This window comes from Phalaenopsis equestris, unplaced genomic scaffold (genome assembly GCF_001263595.1).
Source record: "Phalaenopsis equestris unplaced genomic scaffold, ASM126359v1 Scaffold000552, whole genome shotgun sequence".
Classification (NCBI taxonomy): Eukaryota; Viridiplantae; Streptophyta; class Magnoliopsida; order Asparagales; family Orchidaceae; genus Phalaenopsis; species Phalaenopsis equestris.
Window position 1 is genome coordinate 3,513,568 of NW_018164992.1, and position 22,816 is coordinate 3,536,383.

Genomic DNA, 22,816 nt, shown 5'->3' on the forward strand with positions numbered 1-22,816 from the left:
AAGCCCACCAAGAGTCGGCGAATAACATAATCGGTCATTTTCTCTCTCTTATTAAAGGTGCTTAAGATAGAAGATACTATTCTAATAATTTCACTTTGTATCCCTCGTTTAAGCACACATAAGCATTATTGTCATCGTCCTCGCCATCTAGACCCTAGACTTATTCTAGTCCGGTGATCCATATGTGGCATTAACAAATGTTCTCAATTGTCAGGAGGATTTAAGTGTAATGTTCAAGCTTAAATCCCGGTGCATTGAGTTTCACTGTAGGTTAAGTCATGATGGAAATTTCACTAATTGATTTAATTATGGAAGACATGTGCCACATCTTGGTGTCCTCATATTTAGTGTTTTAATTAATTGGTGAATTAAGGTCAAATGCCTAGTTTCATCATTCATTCGAAAATTAGACAGATGAACTACAACCTAAGGTGTCTCCTAAAGTCTAGGAAGCCTACGCTTTTAACACGAGCTTGAAGTGATTTAAGATGTTGTACTCTCAATTAAGTGTTTTCCAACTAATCATCAAATATCTCTAAGTGTTTTTCAAATAATTAAATCAGAAATTCTCATTTTTTACTTAACCTTATAATAAGGGAAATAAAACAAAAGAAATGAGAAGACCGACCCACTTCCAAAACTAGCAAAACGAAGGGAGAAAAGAACAAGTGAATCAGCCGAAAAATGTTTAAATAACAATCAATTGAAACCCAAAACAATGGGCAAAAGGGCTCCCTAAAACCAACTCTAAACCGTGTGTAAATCACCGCTTAATGGCTACATAAACCTCTCCAAAATAGTGCACCAAATCAGCCCAAATCGGCACCAAAAGTGCCTCCAAAACAGTGCACAAAATCAGCCCAAACCGGTACCTTCAGTGGCTACAAAACAGTGCACAAAATCAGCCCAAACCGACACCTACAATGACTCCAAAACAGTGCAAAAAATCAGCCCAAAATGACACATACAGTGGCTTCAAAACAGTGCACAAAATCAACCCAAATCGACACCTACAGTGGCTTCAAAATAGTGCATAAAATAAGCCCAAAACGACACCTACAGTGACTTCAAAAAAGTGCACAAAATCAACCTAAACCAACACCTAAAGTGGCTCCAAAACTGTGCACAAAATCAACCCAAACTGACACCTAAAGTGACTCCAAAACAGTGAGGAATTTGAACAAGAACAACCCTATGGATTGCCTTAAATTGGCTAACTAAAATGCTGCAAAACAATGATTAAAATAGCCCACAAATGATGTGTTTAATTCCTTCAAAACAGTGATTAAAACAACATCAAATGATGGGTTTAATGTCTCCAAAACAACAATTAAAACATCCCCTCATATGATGGGCTTAATGCCTCCAAAATAGTAGGTGATATGTTTAAACCTTCTCCTAACACTATGTAGTACGCAATGAAAGAATTTCTTTGTCACACATGCAAGTATTCAAGTTCCAAATGTGAGATGTAAACTCATAAGAACTGGAGGGTGTATATATATATATGCAAGTGGAAACCTTGTGTTAAGCAAGTAAATGCATTAGAATCGTGTGCCATAAGAATTCCATTGTGTGTAAGTTTGGTTATTTGAATGCCTGGGCATGTAAGCAAATGAGAGTTTAATTGTACGAAAGTTTAACTATCTAAACACATACCACTCTAATCATATTTATGCAAATCTATAAAAAACATAGGCATGTAGACAAATAAATCTGAGATATATGCATGTGAATACATAAAAATTCATTTGTATAAAAGAAAACCTGAAAGCTTGGGCATTTAAAAATCCAAAATCCGCAACTTATGCATTTAAATACACAAGAATTGAATAGTATGTATGTAAATTTTTCTTTTATATTTTTTTTTTCAAGGTGTCAGAAGCCTAAATATGTGTAAAAAAGGAAAATGAGGAAGAGGAAAGGGAAGGGGTTACGCTGTTGAGGTTCGCCGGAGAGAGGACCTCGTTGGAGTGCAGTTCGCTGGCTAGAGATTGGTGTGAGGAAGGGAAAGCTTGCGGGTTTACTATAGGCCAGTGGAAGAATGAGTGCTGGATCGGTGCAAAGGGGGTGGAGTTCTCGGTGTAGAGGGGAGAAGATTGTTTCAGTCCTTTTCAGCATGAGGAAAGAGGAGGCAGGGCGAACAAATGAGAAGAAGAATCGGGGATGAGCAGGTTTCGGGTTGTAGAGGAGGAGCGGGGGACGAAGGAGGATGCCGAGAGAGGGATGAAGGTTTACTAGGCTAGTGGCTAGGGGTTTCGGTGCCGAGTGGAGCTTCGATATCGAGCGAGGAAAAGGAGAGCGGCTTCGTCGTGAGGAGAAAAGGGCGTGTGGGATTTCGGTGCTGAGAGGCGGGCTAGGTGGAAGGTGAGACGAGGATTTCGGTCTATGAAGGAGGAGGGGTGCGGGATTGAGCGTGAGGAGGAAGAGGCTTGTTGGATTGAGCGGTCGAGACTCGGCGCCGAGGAGAGGAACCGAATCTCGTCGTGAAAGAAAGGAGTCAAATGAGGAGCCCCGAGCCTAGAAAGGGGGAGATGCGATTTTTGTATATCGGGAATTCCAGAGAGACGTTATGCGACACATTGGCGGGGAATTGAATGAATTCCATTGATGCAGCCGGCTCAATTGAAAATAACTCCCAATTAAGATGAGATTAAATAGCCTTTAAAATTTGAAATTTTGAAGATTGAAACTATTTTAGCTTGTTTTTAGCCCATGTCTAGCCCGAGTTGAACCCAAATTCGCACCCCCTAATTAAATATTCAAGTGCATCGATTTTCGTGCCGTTTGTGCAAGTGTGTAACCATAGCAATATGAGTGTCTTTTCTAGATAAAGTCGACGTTCCGAACGCATATGCATGGTCCGTTTCGTCATCCGGGGTTGTTCAGACGAGTTCGCCGATGGTCAGGCCAATTCAAGTTAACATCGTGCGTGGTGCAATGAATGCGCAAGTTGTGGAATTCACGAGTGTTCGAGACACAAATGGTTTACTTACGACCTCTTAAATTCTGTGGGAACTCATTTTTGGGCTATCTACATGTTGGTTCTTAACCCTTGCAACTAAAATTGAGTGTTTGGGATCACTCATGCGAGGTCTTCACAAAAATGAGTCAAGAAGCGGTTTGAAGTCCTACGAGAGGTGAGCTCCATTACTAGTCCACTAGGATGGTCAATAAGAAACTTCTAAAGCTAGATCCTTTGTTCTAGGAGGAAAAAAAAACTAAGACCTCACTGAAAATGAGGTCAACAAACACTTCTTATTCTTTGGTCTTCTATAATTCAACCCATGTATAATAATAAGAGGTAGATTATTATCTTCAGTAACAGACAAAATTAGAGAGACTCGTCTTCGATTGTTTGGTCACATTAAACGTCGACCATCTGATGATCCGATTAGGAGAGTAGATGTTTAAGATTCGACATATGTTAAGAAAGGCAGATGTAGACTTAAGAAGACTTGGGTTTATTGTCTAAAGAAGGATCTTAATTTATTATAACTAAATGAAATTATGACTCTAATTAGGACGCAATGGAGAAAATGGATTCATGTAGCCAACCCCACGTAGTGGGATTATGGCTTTGTAGTTGCTGTTATTATTTTCTTACTTTCTTTTTCTACTTATATAAGCATACAGTAATAATTGATTGGTCTTCTACCTCTTCCACCTTAATCTCTTTCTCTTGCATCAATTTCTCTTTATGCATCTCATTCTTGACCTCAACTTAATGAGTGATTGAGTCCACAAAAAGTTTATCACTATACTTCTTTATCTTTTATTCTGTTAACAAGAATTAAATAAAGGTCAGAGCATCTAATTTTTGCTTCAGTTTTAACTGGTTATTTTTCAACCTAAGCTAGGTATTATTCAACTCTTATAAAATAAAAAATAGTGAACTCAACCCTTCAAAGGAGGGCATAGTTTGACTTGTAATTGCTTTTTCTTAAGCCCCCTTTCTTGCTTTTTCCTTAGAACATTTGGTGGTGATTTTTTTTAATAACTCTAAATGGAATAAAATGAGGAATATATACAACCGATTTATGAAAATCCCTATCAGCTCTATCGAATAGTTAAAATAAGATAATTTTTTTAATATTTACATGTTCATTCATAAAAAATAATAAATATTTATGCTCCTGACCACTTCATTGCTTTTTCAACTCAACATCCTTGTTGCTTGATCATGAAGATATTTTGTATATTTATTCTCCAACATTGGAATGGCTTTTTATGCCCAGTACTATAATGATATGACCAATATATTTATAATACAGTGGGCTGAGACATTTCAAGATGGGGGTTTTATACTGTGCTACATTTACTCTTTAGTCTTCTCGATATCCTCTCCCATGACTGCCTACTTTATATGCATCCAAAATAATTTTTCATTTCAAATAAAACTTAATAAAAATAACACTATTTTTGTCATGCCTAAGAAAGATGCCATCTTTAAGATAGGATTTCACAAATAATTATCCATGTTTGTACTCTTGAAATCCTTATTCTCTTCTGATTTGTTATCAAGAAGCCTACTGCTTTTGCTCATATTCTCAAATTTTTTCTTGTATGATAATTTATCAAACTCCAATCCAATGATAAGACCAAACAACTATAAATATTATATTAATCTCTTTAATGTTAACCATAATAAAATATCTCTCATTTCTCAGTAACTCTTGATGAATCAAAGCATTGACCTCCATATGTACGCCAAAACTAAATTGATCTAATGTGATGAAGGTGGTGCACAAAGGACACAACGCCATATGAATTAAACTCAAAATGCTCCTACCACAATCAAATTCAAACAATTATGGATTCTTTCGTATGATTGATAACATAGATGTATCCAGACCATCGCGATTTCTTAAAAAAAAACTTTCTCAATCAATTTGATCAAGCACGATAAAAATGGAAATCAAACGTGAGATGCTCAAATTAGGCTTAAATTATTTCGATTATCACTGAGATTGCTAAATTATTCTTTGTTTGCAAAATGGATTGAGTAAACATGTATGAAATATCAAAATTGATCGGGGAGCACCTATATTACATAGGTCCTGCATGCAAATCAATGAGACATAAATCATGATTGCACATTCGTCGAGGTGCATGAGAAAATAAGATGCATGAATGAGAAGGTCAACACATATATACATATACCTATCCAAAAAAAACTCAATATATTTATTGTACCGGAATTAACCCTAACCACAATAGAGATGTAAGTATTATTGTTGAAACTGTAATAGGTTACATCGATGACTCTTCAAAATAAAAATAATCGATAACAAACATAAAAAAGACATCCTAGGGTGAAGAAGAAGGTGGTGGGTGGTGGCTGGCCAGCAGGTAGATATGTTGGTTGGAGGTGGTGGTGACAGAAGGAAGGTGGTTTTGATAGCAAGTGAATGTTGGGGTGCCTGTCAGGGGGTTGGGAGGAGTTGGCAGTAGCCTTGGATGGAGGTGGTGGCTGACCATCAGGTAGATATGTTGGTTGGAGGTGGTGGTGGCAGCAGGAAGGTGGTTTTGGTAGCAAGTGGAAGGCAAGGGAAATGTTGGGATGCCTGTCAAGGGGCTGCGAGGGGTTGGCGACAGCCTTGGATGGATTGGAGGGCTATGAGGGTAGCTGGCGTTATGGGATGGGAGGTATCAATAACTAGTGAGGCGTGGAGATGAATTGCAACAACAAGGGGGTTGGGTTTACGACTAATGACAGGGGGAGGTTGGTATGTTTGGGGGTGGTAACAGGAGAGGGGGGTGTGGATGGGGGGGGGGTGCAGTTGGGTTGATGGGAAGGTAGTAGAGATGGTTGGTTGGAAGGATGGCAAGACACCGGAAAAACAAGAGGGTTGATAGCTGGAAGCGGGAAAGTGTGGGGCAAATATCTGACGACAAGGAGAGGGGATGCAGGAATAGTGGGCAGTAAACAGAAAAAAGGGGAAGATACACACCACCTCAGTATGAGTTACAATCGGAGTGTTAACTTGTCGTCAGATATATCCCTAGAAGGGAAAAGGGGCATGTCGGAGCTTATCAAAGTAGAAATCTCAACCAAAAAGTAAACCCAAACACTAAAAACATACTTATAATAAAGGATAAGTAGGAGGAAGGACCCCTCCCCCTGGGCAATAGCCTCAACCCTAAGCAGGGTCAGGTTCGGTTGAGCCTCTCTGCTGAGCTAGTTTGGCTGGTTGAGGCTCCAACCCCCGCGTCAGTCTTCTGTGATTGGGGAGCTTTGACTTCATTTGTCGAAGGATTTGGTTGCTTGTAGTACGGTGTCGAGGTCACTATATTAGACATAGCCGAAGCAATGTAGTCTCCCTGAGTTGCTGGATTTTCTACTCCGGTCAGAAGCACCTGGATCCGACTGGCTACTACATCGTTTTTTAAAGCACCTGAGGATTTTTTCCCACCTGCGATCAAATATCCATATCGGTCCAATCTTCTGAGAGCTCACTACTGATTTGATTTGGGTCTGTTTGTCACACATATACTTTTACATTCTCCCAAAGTAGCCCATTTGCTCTCCTTGATCTGAAGTGATGATAGTCAGAATCGCTCCGGATGGTGGTGGCTATAGCGGTAATGTATCGATCGTGATGTCCTGAAATGCTCTGTTGTGACCGTTCCATGTCTGAAATCGGTGTCGCCGTTCTATTGTCGTCACCAAAATTTGTCCCACCGACGCAGCTCTGCTAGCAAGGACACCTATTCTCGGGCTCCACAGAAGAAAAAAGGATGACGTGCTTCCCCTCTTTGGTGATGGAGTGTGTGTTTCTCAATCCATCGTGCAGAGTCCTACGGTTAAATTTCCACGGTCTACCCAAAAAAAAAAGGTGGCAAGCATCCAACCACAAGTTGCACTGCAACTTATCTCTTAGTTGGCTTTCAATTGGAAACTTTACTTGACACATTCGGTCAATGTTGACTCTATTTTTTCTCTTCAACCACATTAGAGAATACAGCTGAGCATGCATTTGAGTCATGAGGCCCATCCGCGTAGAAACCATGTTCTTGTTGTTCTCTTCATCAATAATGAGACTATATAATTTTTTGTTCACAGTGCAACGAGTGTAGAATATATTTTGGTGAAACAACTACGGATCCTTCGTATCTTTACTTTTTAGGACTCACCAAACCACATGCTTCTCTCCCTTATCCAGTGGAAGATGATACACCTCACTATGTTCCTGATTCATCTCCTCGTCGCTAACCTCCTCCACGACATCGTGCTCGGTAAAAAAAATACGACTTGACTTTTTGGGCAGCTGGAGCCGATGTGCCCAAATTCATGGATCTAAAGCATTTTTGGACTGGAACTGCAGTGCACGTGCTACTCTTCTTGAGCTTCTTTTCACTTGGGGGCTTTGTCCTTATCTAAACCAGTTTTCTCAACTCTTTGAGGAGTGCTCCTGCTGGTCTCTCCAACTGCAAGTGGTTGCCTGACTGGTGGTGGTTGCCTGCTCTATTTCTACTGTCTCTCCACCTTCAGGGCTAATGTATGGATCTCTTAGTGATCAATAAGGCTGCAATTACACAACATTGTTGGTAAGCGGGCTTCTGGCTCCCCAGATAACGAGTTATGGTATGTTCCTCTAGGTCGACCAACTCACACTTCATCTGCAACTGGTCAAACTCGGCTGTGAACTCTTTCACTGATAGATCTCTCTGTTGTTGGTGGTGGAGTCTCAGAAATACATTCCGTCGGTAATGAGGAGGTAATCTTCTTTCATTTGGTAATATTGTCACTGTCGTCTCTCTACCTCTGCCTTTGCAAGTTTTTCCACCACAAAGACACTTTTTCTCAATTTGATGGCCGCTAGTTTCACCCTTTTATCTTTTGACTCATCTTTATACTCAAAGTTTTTCTCAACTGACTGTAGCCATCCGATTAAGTCGTCAGAATCCATACCTCTATCGAACTCGTAGATTCACCTTTATTTCGAATTCCCTGTGTCCTCCATATGTGACCTACTCTCTCGGCCTCTTATGATACTGGATTCTAAAGTGTCGTGGCTTGTCTTCTTCATCACTGAAATCCTCTCTATGGAAGAGGTTGATATTCTAGTCTCTTTCACCCCTACAACTTTCCCTGTCACCATTGAGGGTAAGTTCTTCCTGGGTTTCATCCTCAATGTTTGTAAGCCACCGCCCAAGTCGAAAGAATCTCTCCCTATATCTCTTCTTGAGTAGGTTCGGGCATGCATCACCTTAGTGACATGGTTAGAGTTTAGAGTTGGGAGGTGAAGAGGGTGTAAAAAATGATTTAGGGTTGCTGATTCTGAAAAAAAACGAGAGAAAATTAGGATTAGTTCAAAGTTTGGCTATGATTCAAGAATAGGAGAGAGAATTTTAGATCGTGGTGGCTTTGGGTAGGGGCCGATGGAAGGAAACCATAGGATAAGATTTGGATTAGGCAAACTTTAATACTAAATGATACCGAAATTAACCCAAACCACACTAGAGATGCATGTATTTTTGCTAAAACTTCAATAGGTTACAAAGCCAACTCTTCAAAATAGGAAACAAACAATAACAAACATAAAAAGACGTCTTAGGGCGACGATGAAGAGGGTGGGTGGTGGCTGGCCAGCAGGTAGATATGCTATTAGGAGGTGGTGGAAACAACAGGTGGTTTGAAGTTGGTTTTAGCAGCAATTGGGAGGCAAGGGAAACGTTGGGGTGACTGTCAGGGAGCTAGGAGGGGTTGGCTGCAGTCATGGATGGATTGTGGGCTGGGAAGGCAGTTGGAGATGTGAGAGGGGAGGTGGAAACAACAGGTGAGGCATGGGGATGAATTGCGCAGCAGAGGGATTTGGTTTACGACTGATGGCGGGGGGAGGTTGGTCTGTTTGGGGGTGGTAACGGGAGAGAAAGTTGCATGTGGGGGGTACGGCTTGGTCTTATAGGAAGGGAGTAGAGAGGGTTGGCTGGAAGGATGGTAGGACACCGGAAGAACAGGAGGGTTGACGGTTGGAAGCAGAGAAGTGCTGGGGAAATAACTGGCTGTAGGGAGAGGGGATGCAGGAGCGTGGGCAGCAAGCAGAAAAAGGGGAAGATACACGTCACCTCGGTACGAGTAACTGCCGGAGCACTTTTGCCATCGGATGCAACCTTAGAAGGAAAATGGGGGACGCTGGTTTTATTCAACCAAACACTAACATAGAAAACAACATATTTACTTATATTAAAAAAATTAAAAAAATTAGCAACACCAACATCGCTATTACAACCTAATTTGTATGCTAGGACAGTTTCATATCAATCCATAATAAAAATTCCACGTTCAAGGAAATATTGGTATATCTGCACTAGTGTGTAAAATAGGAACAACTTGCCAATGAGGCACACTGAAAAGTTTTTTTTTTTGCTTTATACTGTGAAGCACTAACTAAGCTTTCACGTCAACTAACAGAGGCACTCATATTATGGGGAACATGACAGAATAATAAACAATTCAATAAAATTTGTACAAATCATAATGATGAAATGATTTTGGCATTTTACGCAAAATATTAACAAGAAAAAATGATTACAAATTAATAATCAATTAAAAAAGAACATAAACTTAAGAAATATTTTATGCATACCTTTAAGAAGAATCAGTCTAAATGATTGAATCAATTCTCTTCTTAAGTTAGTAAAAAATAAAAAAAGAGAGAAAAATCAAAGATATCAAAGTTAGGTTTTGTTAGGTATGGCTCATAATACCATAATTTGGAGTCTCTTGGAATTAAAGATGAGTGTCTCTTTTAATTTAGTGGGTTGAGATCAGTGTGGGCGCAGCAGAAGCATGGTGGCCCAACCCACATTGGTGCAGGTGTAACTCCCAGGTATCTTTTCTCCTAAGGGGCTGGATATTCACCAAGATGGAGATTTGTTAATGGTATGACTCATATAGACTCATATACCATATAGAGACAAATGCTGGAACGAAGCGGAGCAGAGCGAAGTGAAGCGGAAGAATCTGTCTAAATCGAGAAGTTACGTTGAGGGTGTTGGATCAACGCCCCGCTATACGGTACATGTGTAATTTGGTAATTACATATTGTACTGTAGGGTTTACTCTAAGATTATAAATAGACCTGTTTGTAATTCTAGGTCTTTGAGAGAGCTGAATCTTGTTTTTTGTACTCTTTTCTGAATATTGAAAAAGAGGTTGCCGCTCTGCTCCCGAGGATGTAGGCAGCTTTGTCGAACCTCGTTAAATCTTTGTGTTCTTCTGGATTTGTGTCGTTATTATTTTTCTTCGCCCTACTAATTTCTCAACAAGTGGTCTCAACAAGTGGTATCAGAGTCAAGTTCGAGGGCAGAAAAGAAAAATTTCGGTGGCGCGCAGGGAAGATCATCCGCCGAGGAAGCAGATCGTCCGCGAAGGAGGGCTCTGCGGCAGTTCCGCAGAGCAGTTCGCGAAGGGGGCTTCACTGCGGTTAGGCAGAAGGTCTTGGTGTGCGATCGGCTTCGGGGAATTGGGCGACAGTGCGGTTCGGACGGCTCGACGCTGGAAGGACGGGGATCGGTACAGCAGCAGTAGAAGAAGAAGAGTTCGCGAGTTCGCGGTACAACAGGAGAGTTTGCTAGTTCGCAGCTTCGATATAGCAGGAGAATTCACAAATTGCAAGAAGTCGCGACTGGCGGCGGCAAGGTTCTTGCAGAAGGCTGCTGGGCGGAAGGGAGGAAAGGAATCTTTCCTTCTATGCGTGGATCTAAAAAGGAAGGAAGTTTTGCAAAGGAAGGTTCGGCGCATTCGTGAAAGGAAGGTTCTCTTGGAAAAATTGGAAGGAATCTTCCCATTTGTTTCCTTTGCTGGTTCGATCCTTTTCCTTTGGAGGCTGCTCGATTGGATTGGAAGGATCGCTATTTCCTTTGTTTCCTTTTGCTGCTGGAATTTGAGAAGGAAAACAAAGCTTTTTTGGAAGGAAAAATGAGTTTTTTTGAAAAGCGGAGGCGGAGCTTTTTTAGGAGATCTTCTAGGAAGTTAATAAAAAAAATTTCTGGAAAAGTTTAATTAAGAAAAATTTAATTAAGGGAAAATCCTTTTTCTTAGAAACCTAATTAAGGGAAATTCCTTTTTCTTGGAAACTTAATTAAGGGAAATTTCTTTTTTCTTGAAAACTTAATTAATGAAAACTTCCTTTTTCTTGGAAACTTAATTAAGGAATCTTTTCCTTTGCCTAATATTTCATCAGGGGGATTATTTAAAAAGATTTGTAGCAAAATCAAAGTACAATTTATGACTCAACAAGGAATCTTGCAAACAAGAAAATTTGGAAGTATTTTCTGAATTTCCTTGGCTGGAGAAAAAAAATCTTAGCTACAGCGCAGAAAAATATAAAATTTTGCGGATTATTCGCAAGGCATACGGGCTCGCGGGAACAAACAGATGCGGAGCAGTTCGGATAAAAGGCTGCGGCAGTTCGACGAGTTATGCTTCCGGGAGTTCGCGGTAGAGACGGCGTCGGGACTTCGAGGCACGGCAGTTCATGAACCTTCGCGGCATTAGGCGAGGTGGAGTTAGCGAACAGGAGTTCGTGTGCAGTTACCGCGAACAAGAGCGTTTGCGAACAGAGGAGTTTTGTGGTGTTCGACCAGCGGAGTTTACAAGTTTGTCGCAGGAGGAATTGCGACAGGTGGAGTTCGGTAGGGTGCTGGAGAGCGAGCAGGCGTGATTATTTGCGAACAGTGGTTTTGCGGAGTTATTTCGCGAAGGGTTTCGCTCATGGGACAACAGTTTAGCCGAGGTGCTGGTGCGAACAGGAAAAGTGCTTCAACCCACATTTGTGCATAAGAAACTCCATGATATATTTCTCCTAAGGGGCTGGATATCCGCAAGGTGGAGATTTTCTCTGAAGGGACTGGATATTTGCAAGGTGGAGATTTTCTCCTAAGGGGTTGGATGTTCGCAAGGTGGAGATATTTCTCCTAAGGGGTTGTATATTCGTAAGGTGTAGATTTTCTCCTAAAAGGCAGAATGTTCGCAAGGTGGAGATTTTTCTCATAAGGGATTAGATATTCGCAAGGTGGAGATTTTCTCCTAAAGGGCTGGATATTCGCCAAGGTGGAGAATTGTTAGGTATGACTCATAATATCATAATTTGGAATCTCTTGGAATTAAAGAGGTGTGTCTCTTTTAATTTAGTGGGTTGAGATCAGTGTGGGCGCAACAGAAGCATGGTGGCCCAACCCACATTGGTGCAAGTGTAACTCCCAGATATCTTTTCTTGGATATTCGCCAAGATTCGCCAAGGTGGAGATTTGTTATGGTATGACTCATATACCATATAGAGAAAAATGCTGGAACGAAGCGGAGCGAAGCGGAAGAATCTGTCCAAATCGAGAAGTTACGTTATATGGGTTGAGGGTGTTGGATCAAAGTCTCGCTATACGGTACAGGGGTAATTTGGTAATTACATATTGTACTGTAGGATTTACTCTAGGATTATAAATAGACCTGTTTGTAATTTTAGGTCTTTGAGAGGGCTGAATCTTGTATTTTGTACTCTTTTCTGAATATTGAAAAAGAGGTTGCCGCTCTGCTCCCGAGGATGCAGGCAGCTTTGTTGAACCTCGTTAAATCTCTGTGTTCTTCTGGATTTGTGTCGTTCTTGTTTTTCTTCGCCCTAATTTCTCAACAGGTTTTGAAGTTTGTAATTGGCAACATTGGTTTCTTAGTGAAGTATCAAATTGTCGTGTTTAACACTCGTACATTTATCTTCGTCAAATTCTTTTTAAACTTTATATAGTTATGAAAGAAGGATAGGATAACTCATACTATTCATCCTCATGCCCTTTCTAAAATTTTTGTCATTATGGATAAACATAGGAAACCACAAACACATAGATAACCCTTATTAAGTATCACTCACATGCATACAACCCTTGTGAAGGACCTACTTTTGCCCTAATCAAAATATTCCTATTCCTTTTGTTATCTCTAGCGTTTATATCCTTTTGGAAGAAGATAGGAACACAGAGATAACCTGTATGTTATATAAGCCTTAAAAAGGACCACACAGAAAAATAAGCCTTACAAAGGACCACAAAAACACTTATCCCTTGTGCAGGACCTGTATTCCTCTTCATCATATTCTCCTTAAACTTTATATTAAGTTAGGAACACACACAGATAAACCTCTTAAAGGATCTATTTATCTCTTAAACAGGATATTTATCTTATGTTCTCAACTTTATATCCATATGGAAAAAGATAGGGATGTTAGACTAAAGCTGAGTTAGATCTCGATGGTTATCAAGCTCTTAGAGCAAGATTGTACACTCATCTCTATGCTTTCTATCTGTTAATCATTTAATATTTATTATAATTCTCTTTCTATTCTACTACATCTTACCTCAACAAGGATCATGGCATCGTGTTGGCATCGTAAGGGTAAGTAAGAGGAGAAAGTTATGAAGTTGCCTCAGTTTGATGGATCCTGAAATTTTAAGTTGCAAATCTAAAACTTCCATCTTTTTTCATAGCTCCCCGGCTCATGAACTATGGAAATCACACGACAAATGCACTGATGCAAGACTGTTATAAGATTTTTTTGGTATCTTTGCAACAGCTATATCTATAAAAAATGTGACATATCAAGAGCTTGATTTGTAGGGGAACATGCGAAAGCATGGGTAAAAATTTGAGAGTACCTGTTTATCATTGTGTGATTGGCTGTACTTTTTCTCCCTACCCAATAGTACACTATAACATCACAATTACCAAATGAATAAAATGAGGTGCCTTTGTCACTTCATAAACAAATTTTTTATCGACACTCACCTTTACAAGTTTTCTTGCTTGTAAGCAAGAACATGGCATGTACAAGAAAACTACTCTTGCTTGCTAGTCAGCTTGAAAAACTAAAATTCAATAAAATATTCCTTATAATAATTTAGACTTGATTTAGTTTACATATATTCATTCAATATATTTTCCTTCAAATAATTGGTCTTCCCTCTTGCATTCCTGTCAAAACCCTCATAACTGGTGCTTTTTCATTTCTTGTGTTATTGCTTCAGCTTACTATTGGAGATTCGCTTCTTTTGACTTTAGTCTTATTTTGTAATCTTTTGGTTGATTTCTTAACATTTTTTAGCATAGGATATATTGTTTTACATGTATGCATGAGCCTGCATTTCTTAATTTCTAATTTATTCATCATTTTAGCATAATTTCAATTGAAGATCTTCAAAATGCATGTATGCTTATTCTTGTTTATTCAGAGAAGAGAGATATTTCAAGATCTAGCTCCATTATTGTGGAATTCTTTTGGCACAATTGGAAAACTTTTGGAGGTTTGTTCGAGTAATATCTTTTTTGGTTATACTCTAAATCAGAAACATGCATCCAATTATAATGTTTTTATCATTAGGTTAACATCTTAAACTGTCTTTTGGCTTCATGAATCTCTTGATTCCACTTGCTTATTTAAGTTCAAGTTCGATTCAATGATTATGAGTTTATAGATTATGTTTTGGGCATTGTTTGCATCATCCATGAGTAGAACTGTGAGATTTTATATTTAAAACTACAAATAATAAATTGAGTTCACCTTATTTTGGAATGGTAGTGAAAATACATGTTATTATTGACTTAAATCATTTGTCTTATATGTTTGACAAGATTAGAGAGTCATCTTAGATGGTTTGGTCATATTAAACATCGACCATCTGATGATTCAGTTAGGAGAGTAGTTTTAATTTTGACTTATGTTAAGAAAGGCAGAGATTAACCTAAAAATACTTGGGCATATTGTATAAAAAATGATCTTAATCTATTAGAATTAAATGAAACTATGAAACTCAATAGATCTCAATGAAGGAAAAGGATTCATGTAGCTGCCACTTAGTGGGATGAAGGCTTGTTGTTGTTTCATAAAATTGACATGAAAATTCTCCTTAGATTGAAGGAAGCTCAATTGCTACTTCAATATGTTCTAGGGTTTGCTGAAGGTGTAGGAAGATTGATTCTTGCATTAGGAATGCTGTAGAATGAGGAGAAGAGAGGAATATGAAGAAAGCATCGAGGATTGGAGATGGGAATATGGACTAGCTGCTGTACAGCAGGGAGGACTGCAGGGAACACCACCTGGCAGCATTTTCGATAAGATATAGATGTCGAGGAAGATCCAACATCTATTACTTATCAAACTACAAGCATAACACTTGAATAGGAAAATGATACAACTCTCCCTTGAAGGGATTCAGAGAAATAATCTCTAATGTTATAGAATCCAAGCAAAGCGATAATAATAATAAATATGTTGACACATTTATATTTATACATAAACTACTACCCTAATTGTAATTAAAAAAAATTTTAAAATTAGGGGTTTGCATAGCCCGCCTATCCTATTGGGTGGGATAATTACCGAAACAGGGTCTAAGATGGGAAAATTTTGCCTTTATCTGTTATTCGAACGTGAGATACAACCCCCACCACCCAAACAAATGTTGTTATTATTGGTCCTGATACTATTAATGATAACATTCTTATTTCTCTTTATTCACTTTCTCTCATTCATATTTATATAGAGCTTGAATTTTTGGCTATCACTATGTTTTCTATGTAAGTTCGTTTCCGCCGGTCATGACTTGGCATGGGGTATGAAATTTTCCAAGACAGGAATAATTGTCAAACATTGATAATCATTTTTTTTAAAATTTTCATTTTCCATAACTAATATATAATAATACAAGAATAAATGAAATAACCACTATTAAAAATAAAAATAAATTAAAATATTTAAATTTACCTTAGTTCAAGTTGTCCACGTCTTCTATAAATATTCTTCTCTAATACTCATTTTCTAATTAAACGATTAAACATGAAATATAAATTTAAAACAAAATAAGCTACAACAGCCAATGAATACTCATATTTTAAAATTACTGTAGAACAATGAAAAGAAAGATAAAATGCATATTAATCAAACATCTAATAAATCAACATGAAGCATTTGATGGTTTAGTTTTTTAAAATGGTTTTGATGATTTAAGGCATTCTATATGTTTTATTATATCAATTACATATCTAAATCTTTATATATACAATCGTTACAGGAGTATCATCTAAAAACTGTATCAATTAAGTTACATCAATACTAATAAATTTTTTTCATCTGCATGTATTGGTACAATAACTATTATTATGCAATAACCATCAATTGTGTCAAATTATAATCTCATTGAAAGTAATTTATTATTATTATCATTATTTTTATTATTGTATCTAAATTTCTTTGTAATTGTTCTTTTAAACATGAAAGCTTATTTAATTCTTTATTTTATCTTAATACTATAAATTATTTATTTTAATTTACTTGACAGGAAAATAGTTACTTTCTCCTGTTTTAATTATGCTTAGTTACCCTTTATTAATTATATCATTTCAATCATGATTTGAAATTCCTTAAATTTATTTATTAATCTTATAATTTTTATTAAAATATATGACTTAACTATTAATTTCTTTTATGATTATTATTATGTTTAAATTAATCTTATATATATAACCATTTCTCACTTTTAAATTTTCAATTAAAATTTCAAGATAAAAGAATAATTCTAACCTCACTACTCTTTGAGACCGGGCTTCTCTAAAGCCTTAAACTCCCACGAACGCCTTACTCCTCAATGTGTGCTTTGCGAGAGCCATACGCTATGCCATTGGATTCTCTTCTTCCCTCGAGCCCTCTGTCTCCGCCTTTGTCTCTATCTTCAATCACATGCTTCAATCCCAACACTATTAGCTCTAGGGTTAGACTAGCTCTGATAACAAATGACACTGGAGTTAAACTAAATAACAGCGAAACAATAATATTACAACTGAAATTCAAATGGAAAGCTACAAACAACCAACTGAAATAGAAAATAACAGCAACATGGCACATGAAAATTTGAAATCACGACAAATGACAACACTAACTTAAATTAGGGTGGACCTCGGGGTTGGCGGTGGGTGATCTACGAGGGTTTGAACCTCTGGAGAGGTAGCAAAGGTCAGTGGATGGGTTGGAAGGTAGGACGACAGCAAGGCGGTAATGGTGACAATCAAGAAGAGGTTAAGAAAAAAAAAACCGTCGGAACAACGAGAAGGTGGGCTGTCCTGGGCGGTGATAGCAAGGACGAGAGACTGGATGGTGGCCAAACAACAGGAGAAGTGCTATTCTGGACTGCGACAACAATGAAAGAGAATGGCAGCAAGGAAGGGGAGGAATTACGACAACGAAAACGATTTGGAATGAGAGGAGCAGATGGATGGGAGGCTTGAACAACAGAAAATAATAGGAAATGGTTGTTTTCCAGTCGGCAGTGTGTACTGGTGGCTTGAATTGAGTAATTGCAGGGAAAACAACAATATGCAACTGCAGCAAGGGAGGGCGGCCGAGAGTGACTCGAGGAGGATGTAGAAAGAGAGGGAAAATAATCAACACATCGGGTGAGAGATACAGTTGGAGCACCACTCAATTTCTCAGATATAACCCTCAAAGGTTGAAAATGGATGTCGAAGACCGTCCTGACAAGTTGGAATGAGAGGAACAGATGGCTGGGAGGCCGGAACAACAAAAAATAACAGGAAATGGCTGTTTTCCAGTCAGCAGCGTGGACCAGTGGCTTAATTGCAAGGAAAACAACAATATGCGACTGCAACAAGGGAGGGCGGCTGAGAGCGAGGCAGGGAGAATGCAGAAAGAGATAAGGAAGATAATCAACACATCGGGTGAGAGATACAGTCGGAACACCACCCATCCCTAATATATAACCCTCAAAGAGTGAAAACGGATGCCGATGACTGTCTTAAACAAACTCACGCCAATAACAAAACCTAGAATATTAGAAAAGCAAATATATAATAATAGAATAGTGAGGAATGACCAAGGATAGCTAGTCGACTCCACCATAACGAAAAAACCTGGACCGGTTTGGCCTAGGCAGGAAAACGGAAGCCCACATGATTGCGGGATTGCGGCATATCGCTGAATAGGCACTGCACTGTAGCAAGTAGCTCCCATGTCACGAGACAATCCATTTAATTAAGTTGGTGACAAATGAACATTCTTTTCATGAAAATTGGACCTTCTAAATTCATTTCTTACAAATTGCATTTTCTCCCACCATTGTCATCACATTTAATTTGGTCACGTGAATCATATATCGTGGTCTAGACTACTTCATTTTATACATTCTATAATTAAAACATTTTCTTGGCCTCAACCTGAACCAATGCTTATCATATTCTTGTTAAATAGGTTGACCTGTTATAATGGGAGATTCATTTGTTTACATTATTCCCGCATTGTTTTTGACATTACAAAAAATCTCTCACAAGGAAATGGTCATTTCTTTGTTTTGCTGAAACATGATTACATATCATCCGACTATTCTGACTTTCAAAGTTCACTTCTATTACTTGCAGGAAATAGTTTCGATATACCGATATCTTTCACCACCTGTTCTAGAAACAGCTTCAGCGGTTCGTGTTTGCAACGTGCTTGCTCTTTTTCAGGTTTACTTGTTACTCTATCACCATTCTGTGCTATTTTGTGTGATGAACATGCTGTGTTGATTTGTGTCATGTTTTAATACTTTGGGCCATCCATTAAAATTGATTATCGCTGCTCCTTTCTGACAATTGATATATTTATTTTGCTCGAGCGTCTCTCTTTTTTATGCTTATGTGATTGTTTTCTTCCTTCTATTTTCTTTTTTTTTTTTTAATTAAAAATGCATTTGCTTATTTCACTCAATTCTTCATCGGTCATGTTTACCTGGTTTTGATTCATATGAGTTTGATGTTAAGAAATGCAAAAAAGAACATGATTTATAATTTCTGAAAATATCATTTCTTCTTTCAATGTTCTTAGTATTTTGTAGAATTCTGCCAATTGCTTATAAGCAATTTCTGATTAAGTGTTGCTATCAACCTTATTGAGTCTTTATTTTCATCTCATAAAAGGAACATCAAAGGTTTAGAATGTTGATTAAAAGCAGTTGGGATCACTATGTTTATTAATTTTCTTAAGAGCTTGTGCTTGGCCTGGTAAGAAGCCAAACTTCAACATGTGAAATAATTATAAAATATACTCTAAAAATCACCGACATTACATTTAGAGAGTGTTTTATTGTAAAATTACGATTCTTTTCTCATGGAATACAATCAAAAGCATCAAAATCCAAAAAAATTATTATTTTGACAAAATGCTCTATTTTTTAGTCATTTTGTTTGGGTTTTGTTGGATTTCACTCCATGCTTTTATTTCATAGCATGCTTTTTCGGTGTTTTTTATTTAATTGATTATGTCTTAATGAATTTTTTTTCATAAAATAGCTTGCAAACAAGATAGCGAGGCACATCAGCTACTGATATTGATAATTTCCTCTGTTTGCTTTGCCTCGCAGTGTGTAGCCTCTCATTCAGAAACAAGAATTCCTTTCCTTCAAGGTATTCTGTGCTACTTCTGGTGATTGTATTGTTTTTAGATTTTGGTTTAGGCGCAAAACTCTTTCATTTATCTTTTGTAGCGAGTCAAATTTTTTTGTTTAATTCCATGCATGCATAGAAGCTTATTTCTGAATATTCTATCTAGGTTGATTTTTATTCATGAATTGCATTGATGTCTTAAAGGACATGGATGATACCAATCTAGAGCTCTCAGATGGTGTATAAGGATCAAGGAAAAATTATAGAATCATGTAAGACAATAGATGCAGCTTCTAAGATGACGGAGGACCATCATGTGTTCTCCGTCAAGATACAATCACATCATTTGAGGAAGAATAGGATAGAAAGTAGGAGATCATATTTGTTATTTGAAGTATTAAATTTAATGATTGTATATTAGAAAGCTTAATATTAGATATTTAATTAGAGGTGATCTAATTATAAATTCTTTTTTATATTAGAAATATTTCTAATTTGTAGAGATGGTGGTGTATATAAATATTTCATATATGTTTTCAACTAAGGAATAAAAAGGAAGGATTTTTTCCAGTCACATGGTATCAGAGAATCATCCGAGTCGTTGGAATCATTCACCGACATCGTCTGCGTCGGCTAAATCACGTGTCTGGATCATTCGTCTTCCTCGTCTGGATGGCTCATTCATTTGTTGGCGTCGTGTGCGTCTGTGTCATCTGAATCTTGCGTCTGGATGGCTTGTCTGTCTCGTCTGAATCACTCGTTGGCTCTATCTACATCGCCTTCATCTTGCGACAGGATTAGGGCATTGTGCATTGTTAGGCTTCATCTGCGTCATTGTCTTTGTCTGTTTGGTCTGCATTTATCAGCGTTGTTTGCGTCATTCTGCTACGGTCTGCTTTGGCTTCATCCTGATCAGCTTTGTTCGGTTTTGTCTGCTTAAGTCGATGTCTTCGGCTACTCCGTTCGATTTTTTTGGCCTTGTCGGCCTCACTGTTCGTGGAGTTGGTTGACTTATACAGCTTGGTATCGTTAGTTTCTGGCCTTCCTCTACCTCGTTCCTTTCGGCATTGATTCGTCTCCTTAAATATATGGGACTGTGGAATAAAAACATGTGACAAGTTTGGTTTCATCAAAGGTTAAAATTACAGATGACCGTTAATTATTCTTATTAAAAAAAAGTTGAGAGGCTCTACTCGAGAAGTTTTTGGAAGGAGCATATTCTCATTGACATTTCCCCAGCTACGACTGATTCAAATTTTTATGAGTGGAAGAGATTTGATGCCTAATTGTTGATATAAATACGAAACTCTATCGAACTTGATCAATCATGTCATATTGCTCATTATGATTGTGTTAAAGATGCGATGGAGGAAGTGGCATTTGTATTTTCTGGGAGAGAAAATATTTCTCAAATCTTTGATGTATGCAATGAGTTCTATCGAGCTGAACAACAAGGTCTATTGTTTAACACATATCATATATACTTTAAGTGTGTTTATGAAGAATTGAATGCACTATTGACCTTTAATACTAATGTTTAGATTAAGTAGGCTCAAAGAATAAATGGTTAATATGATTTATGAGTGTTCTAGCTAGCCTCAATTCTCAATATGAAGGTGTTAAATCACAGATCCTATCTGACACTGGTGTTACCACTCTGAGGAAAGCCTATATTAGTGTGCTATGTACTATTACAAATTCTCTTTATTCGTACAAACTAGTGCTCTTGCTAGCCAAAAAAATACAAACATAAAAAAAACCTCAGTATTTGGATAATTATGGAAGTGAAATTCCAAATTCCAGAAATCAAGTGATACCAGGGTCAACCCAAACCACAATGAGACTGATATTATTGTTGAAAGTCAAATAGACGGTCACAAAAAAATCAACTGAAATAGGAAAAGCTACACAAAGACAAATACCCCACTAGGGCAAGGTTAAAAAGTGGTGGCTGCGGTTCAAGGAGGGGGAAATTGAGATTTATGGGTTGTTGAGGGGTTGAGCGACAACTAGGGGAAAGTTAACCTGCGGTTGAACAGCAGTGGGAAAGCATGAAGGGAGGTGGAAAGGTGGTGAAAGCAAGGGAAATCGGGGTTGCAGGGATGTTTGAAGGCTAGACAACAGGTTAGGTGGCTGTGAGGGAGTTTGAAAAGGGTAGCGGCAGGTTGGTGCGGTTGTAAGGAAGGTTGGGAAGGTAAGGGGAGGGGAAAGGAGGTGGCAGGGAATTGCAGGCTGCAAGAAAAATAGTAAAGGGGTTGTTATTCACTGGCGACAACAAATCCGTGAGGGCAAAGGCAAAAGAAAGGTTACGGGAGAAGGAAAATCGAGAATAAATGTCCCCACGGGATCAAACCAAGCAGTCGAAGCACCATTTAAGTCTTGGGAGACGGCCACCAACTCGGGTGAGTTACAGTCGGAGCATCTTCTCGCCTTTGTATACAACCTTAACAAAGAAACACCGGAAGCCGAAAGCTTTTCTGAACAAAAATACACAAAAAAACTAGCTTAGTCACGACGAAAACATGTATATACCTAGGGTAACAAAGCATTCACTCCCACATTAGTTCAGTGCAAATCCCGTGAGAAGTAGTGTCGGCTAGCTCCTAGAGGTGCTTGCTTCAACCGGACATCCAATCTAGAGGAAGGAAGAAGCTTGCCAATCCAAAATTCCCGCTGCAAGAGTCCTAGTGGTCTGGTTCGGGACTCCTGCAGTAGGTACGACCCACATCATCAAGGCTCGAGGATAGTGTGTTGTAACACCCAAAATTTGAGAAACAAAGTAAAGTTTAACAAATTTTAAAAGCACTTTAAATTTCACTCCTCTCAGTATTTGACTGAAGTAATTTTATAAAATTTTACACATTAAAGAGTTCAATTTGATATAAAACACTATATATTAATTTTTTATGGTTTGGGAGGTCTAAAAACTCTAAAGTTACAAGTATAACTATCTTAATTAAACCTTAATTAATCCTTCCGTAATCCCTCATATGCACTGTAGCCAATCGACACAACCACACACAGTTGTGCATGCGATGGCTTGATGGGATCAGACAGCTGAGAGTAGGGGGGAGGTGATTTAAATGCCACTTCTCTCGATTCCTCCTTACCGTGAGATATGTGATTGGCTCCTATAGCAGAGTCGCAAACTAGCCGACCCGCGACTCTCGAATGGCACAAGCTACTGTTTAGGGATTCGGTGGGAAAACGAAATGTACAAAACTCACTTTAGCGAGATTCTAGACATTGTTTTTCTTTTTTCTATTGATTTTGTGCATTATTCTTTTCCAATAGTCTTAGCAAGGGACCAATTTGAGTTGGAAGTGTCCAACTTGAGTCGGAAGCATCGAATTTGGTTTTTGAGCTTTTGTAAGAGATATTAGCACGATTTTA

At 38.3% G+C, this 22,816-nt stretch overlaps 1 protein-coding gene across 2 annotated transcripts in view; it reads left to right on the top strand.

Annotated features, from left to right (window-relative positions):
- Positions 1–22,816, top strand: part of LOC110029237 (cell differentiation protein RCD1 homolog) — a 76,658-nt gene that overhangs the window by 4,296 nt on the left and 49,546 nt on the right. The window contains exons 2-4 of one of the 2 annotated variants that reach the window (XM_020731432.1): positions 14,224–14,295; positions 18,419–18,508; positions 19,402–19,444. In XM_020731432.1, the coding sequence (XP_020587091.1) occupies positions 14,224–14,295; positions 18,419–18,508; positions 19,402–19,444 (205 nt within the window). The remainder of the gene's footprint in view (positions 1–14,223; positions 14,296–18,418; positions 18,509–19,401; positions 19,445–22,816) is intronic. The other variant, XM_020731433.1, reaches the window with a different exon arrangement.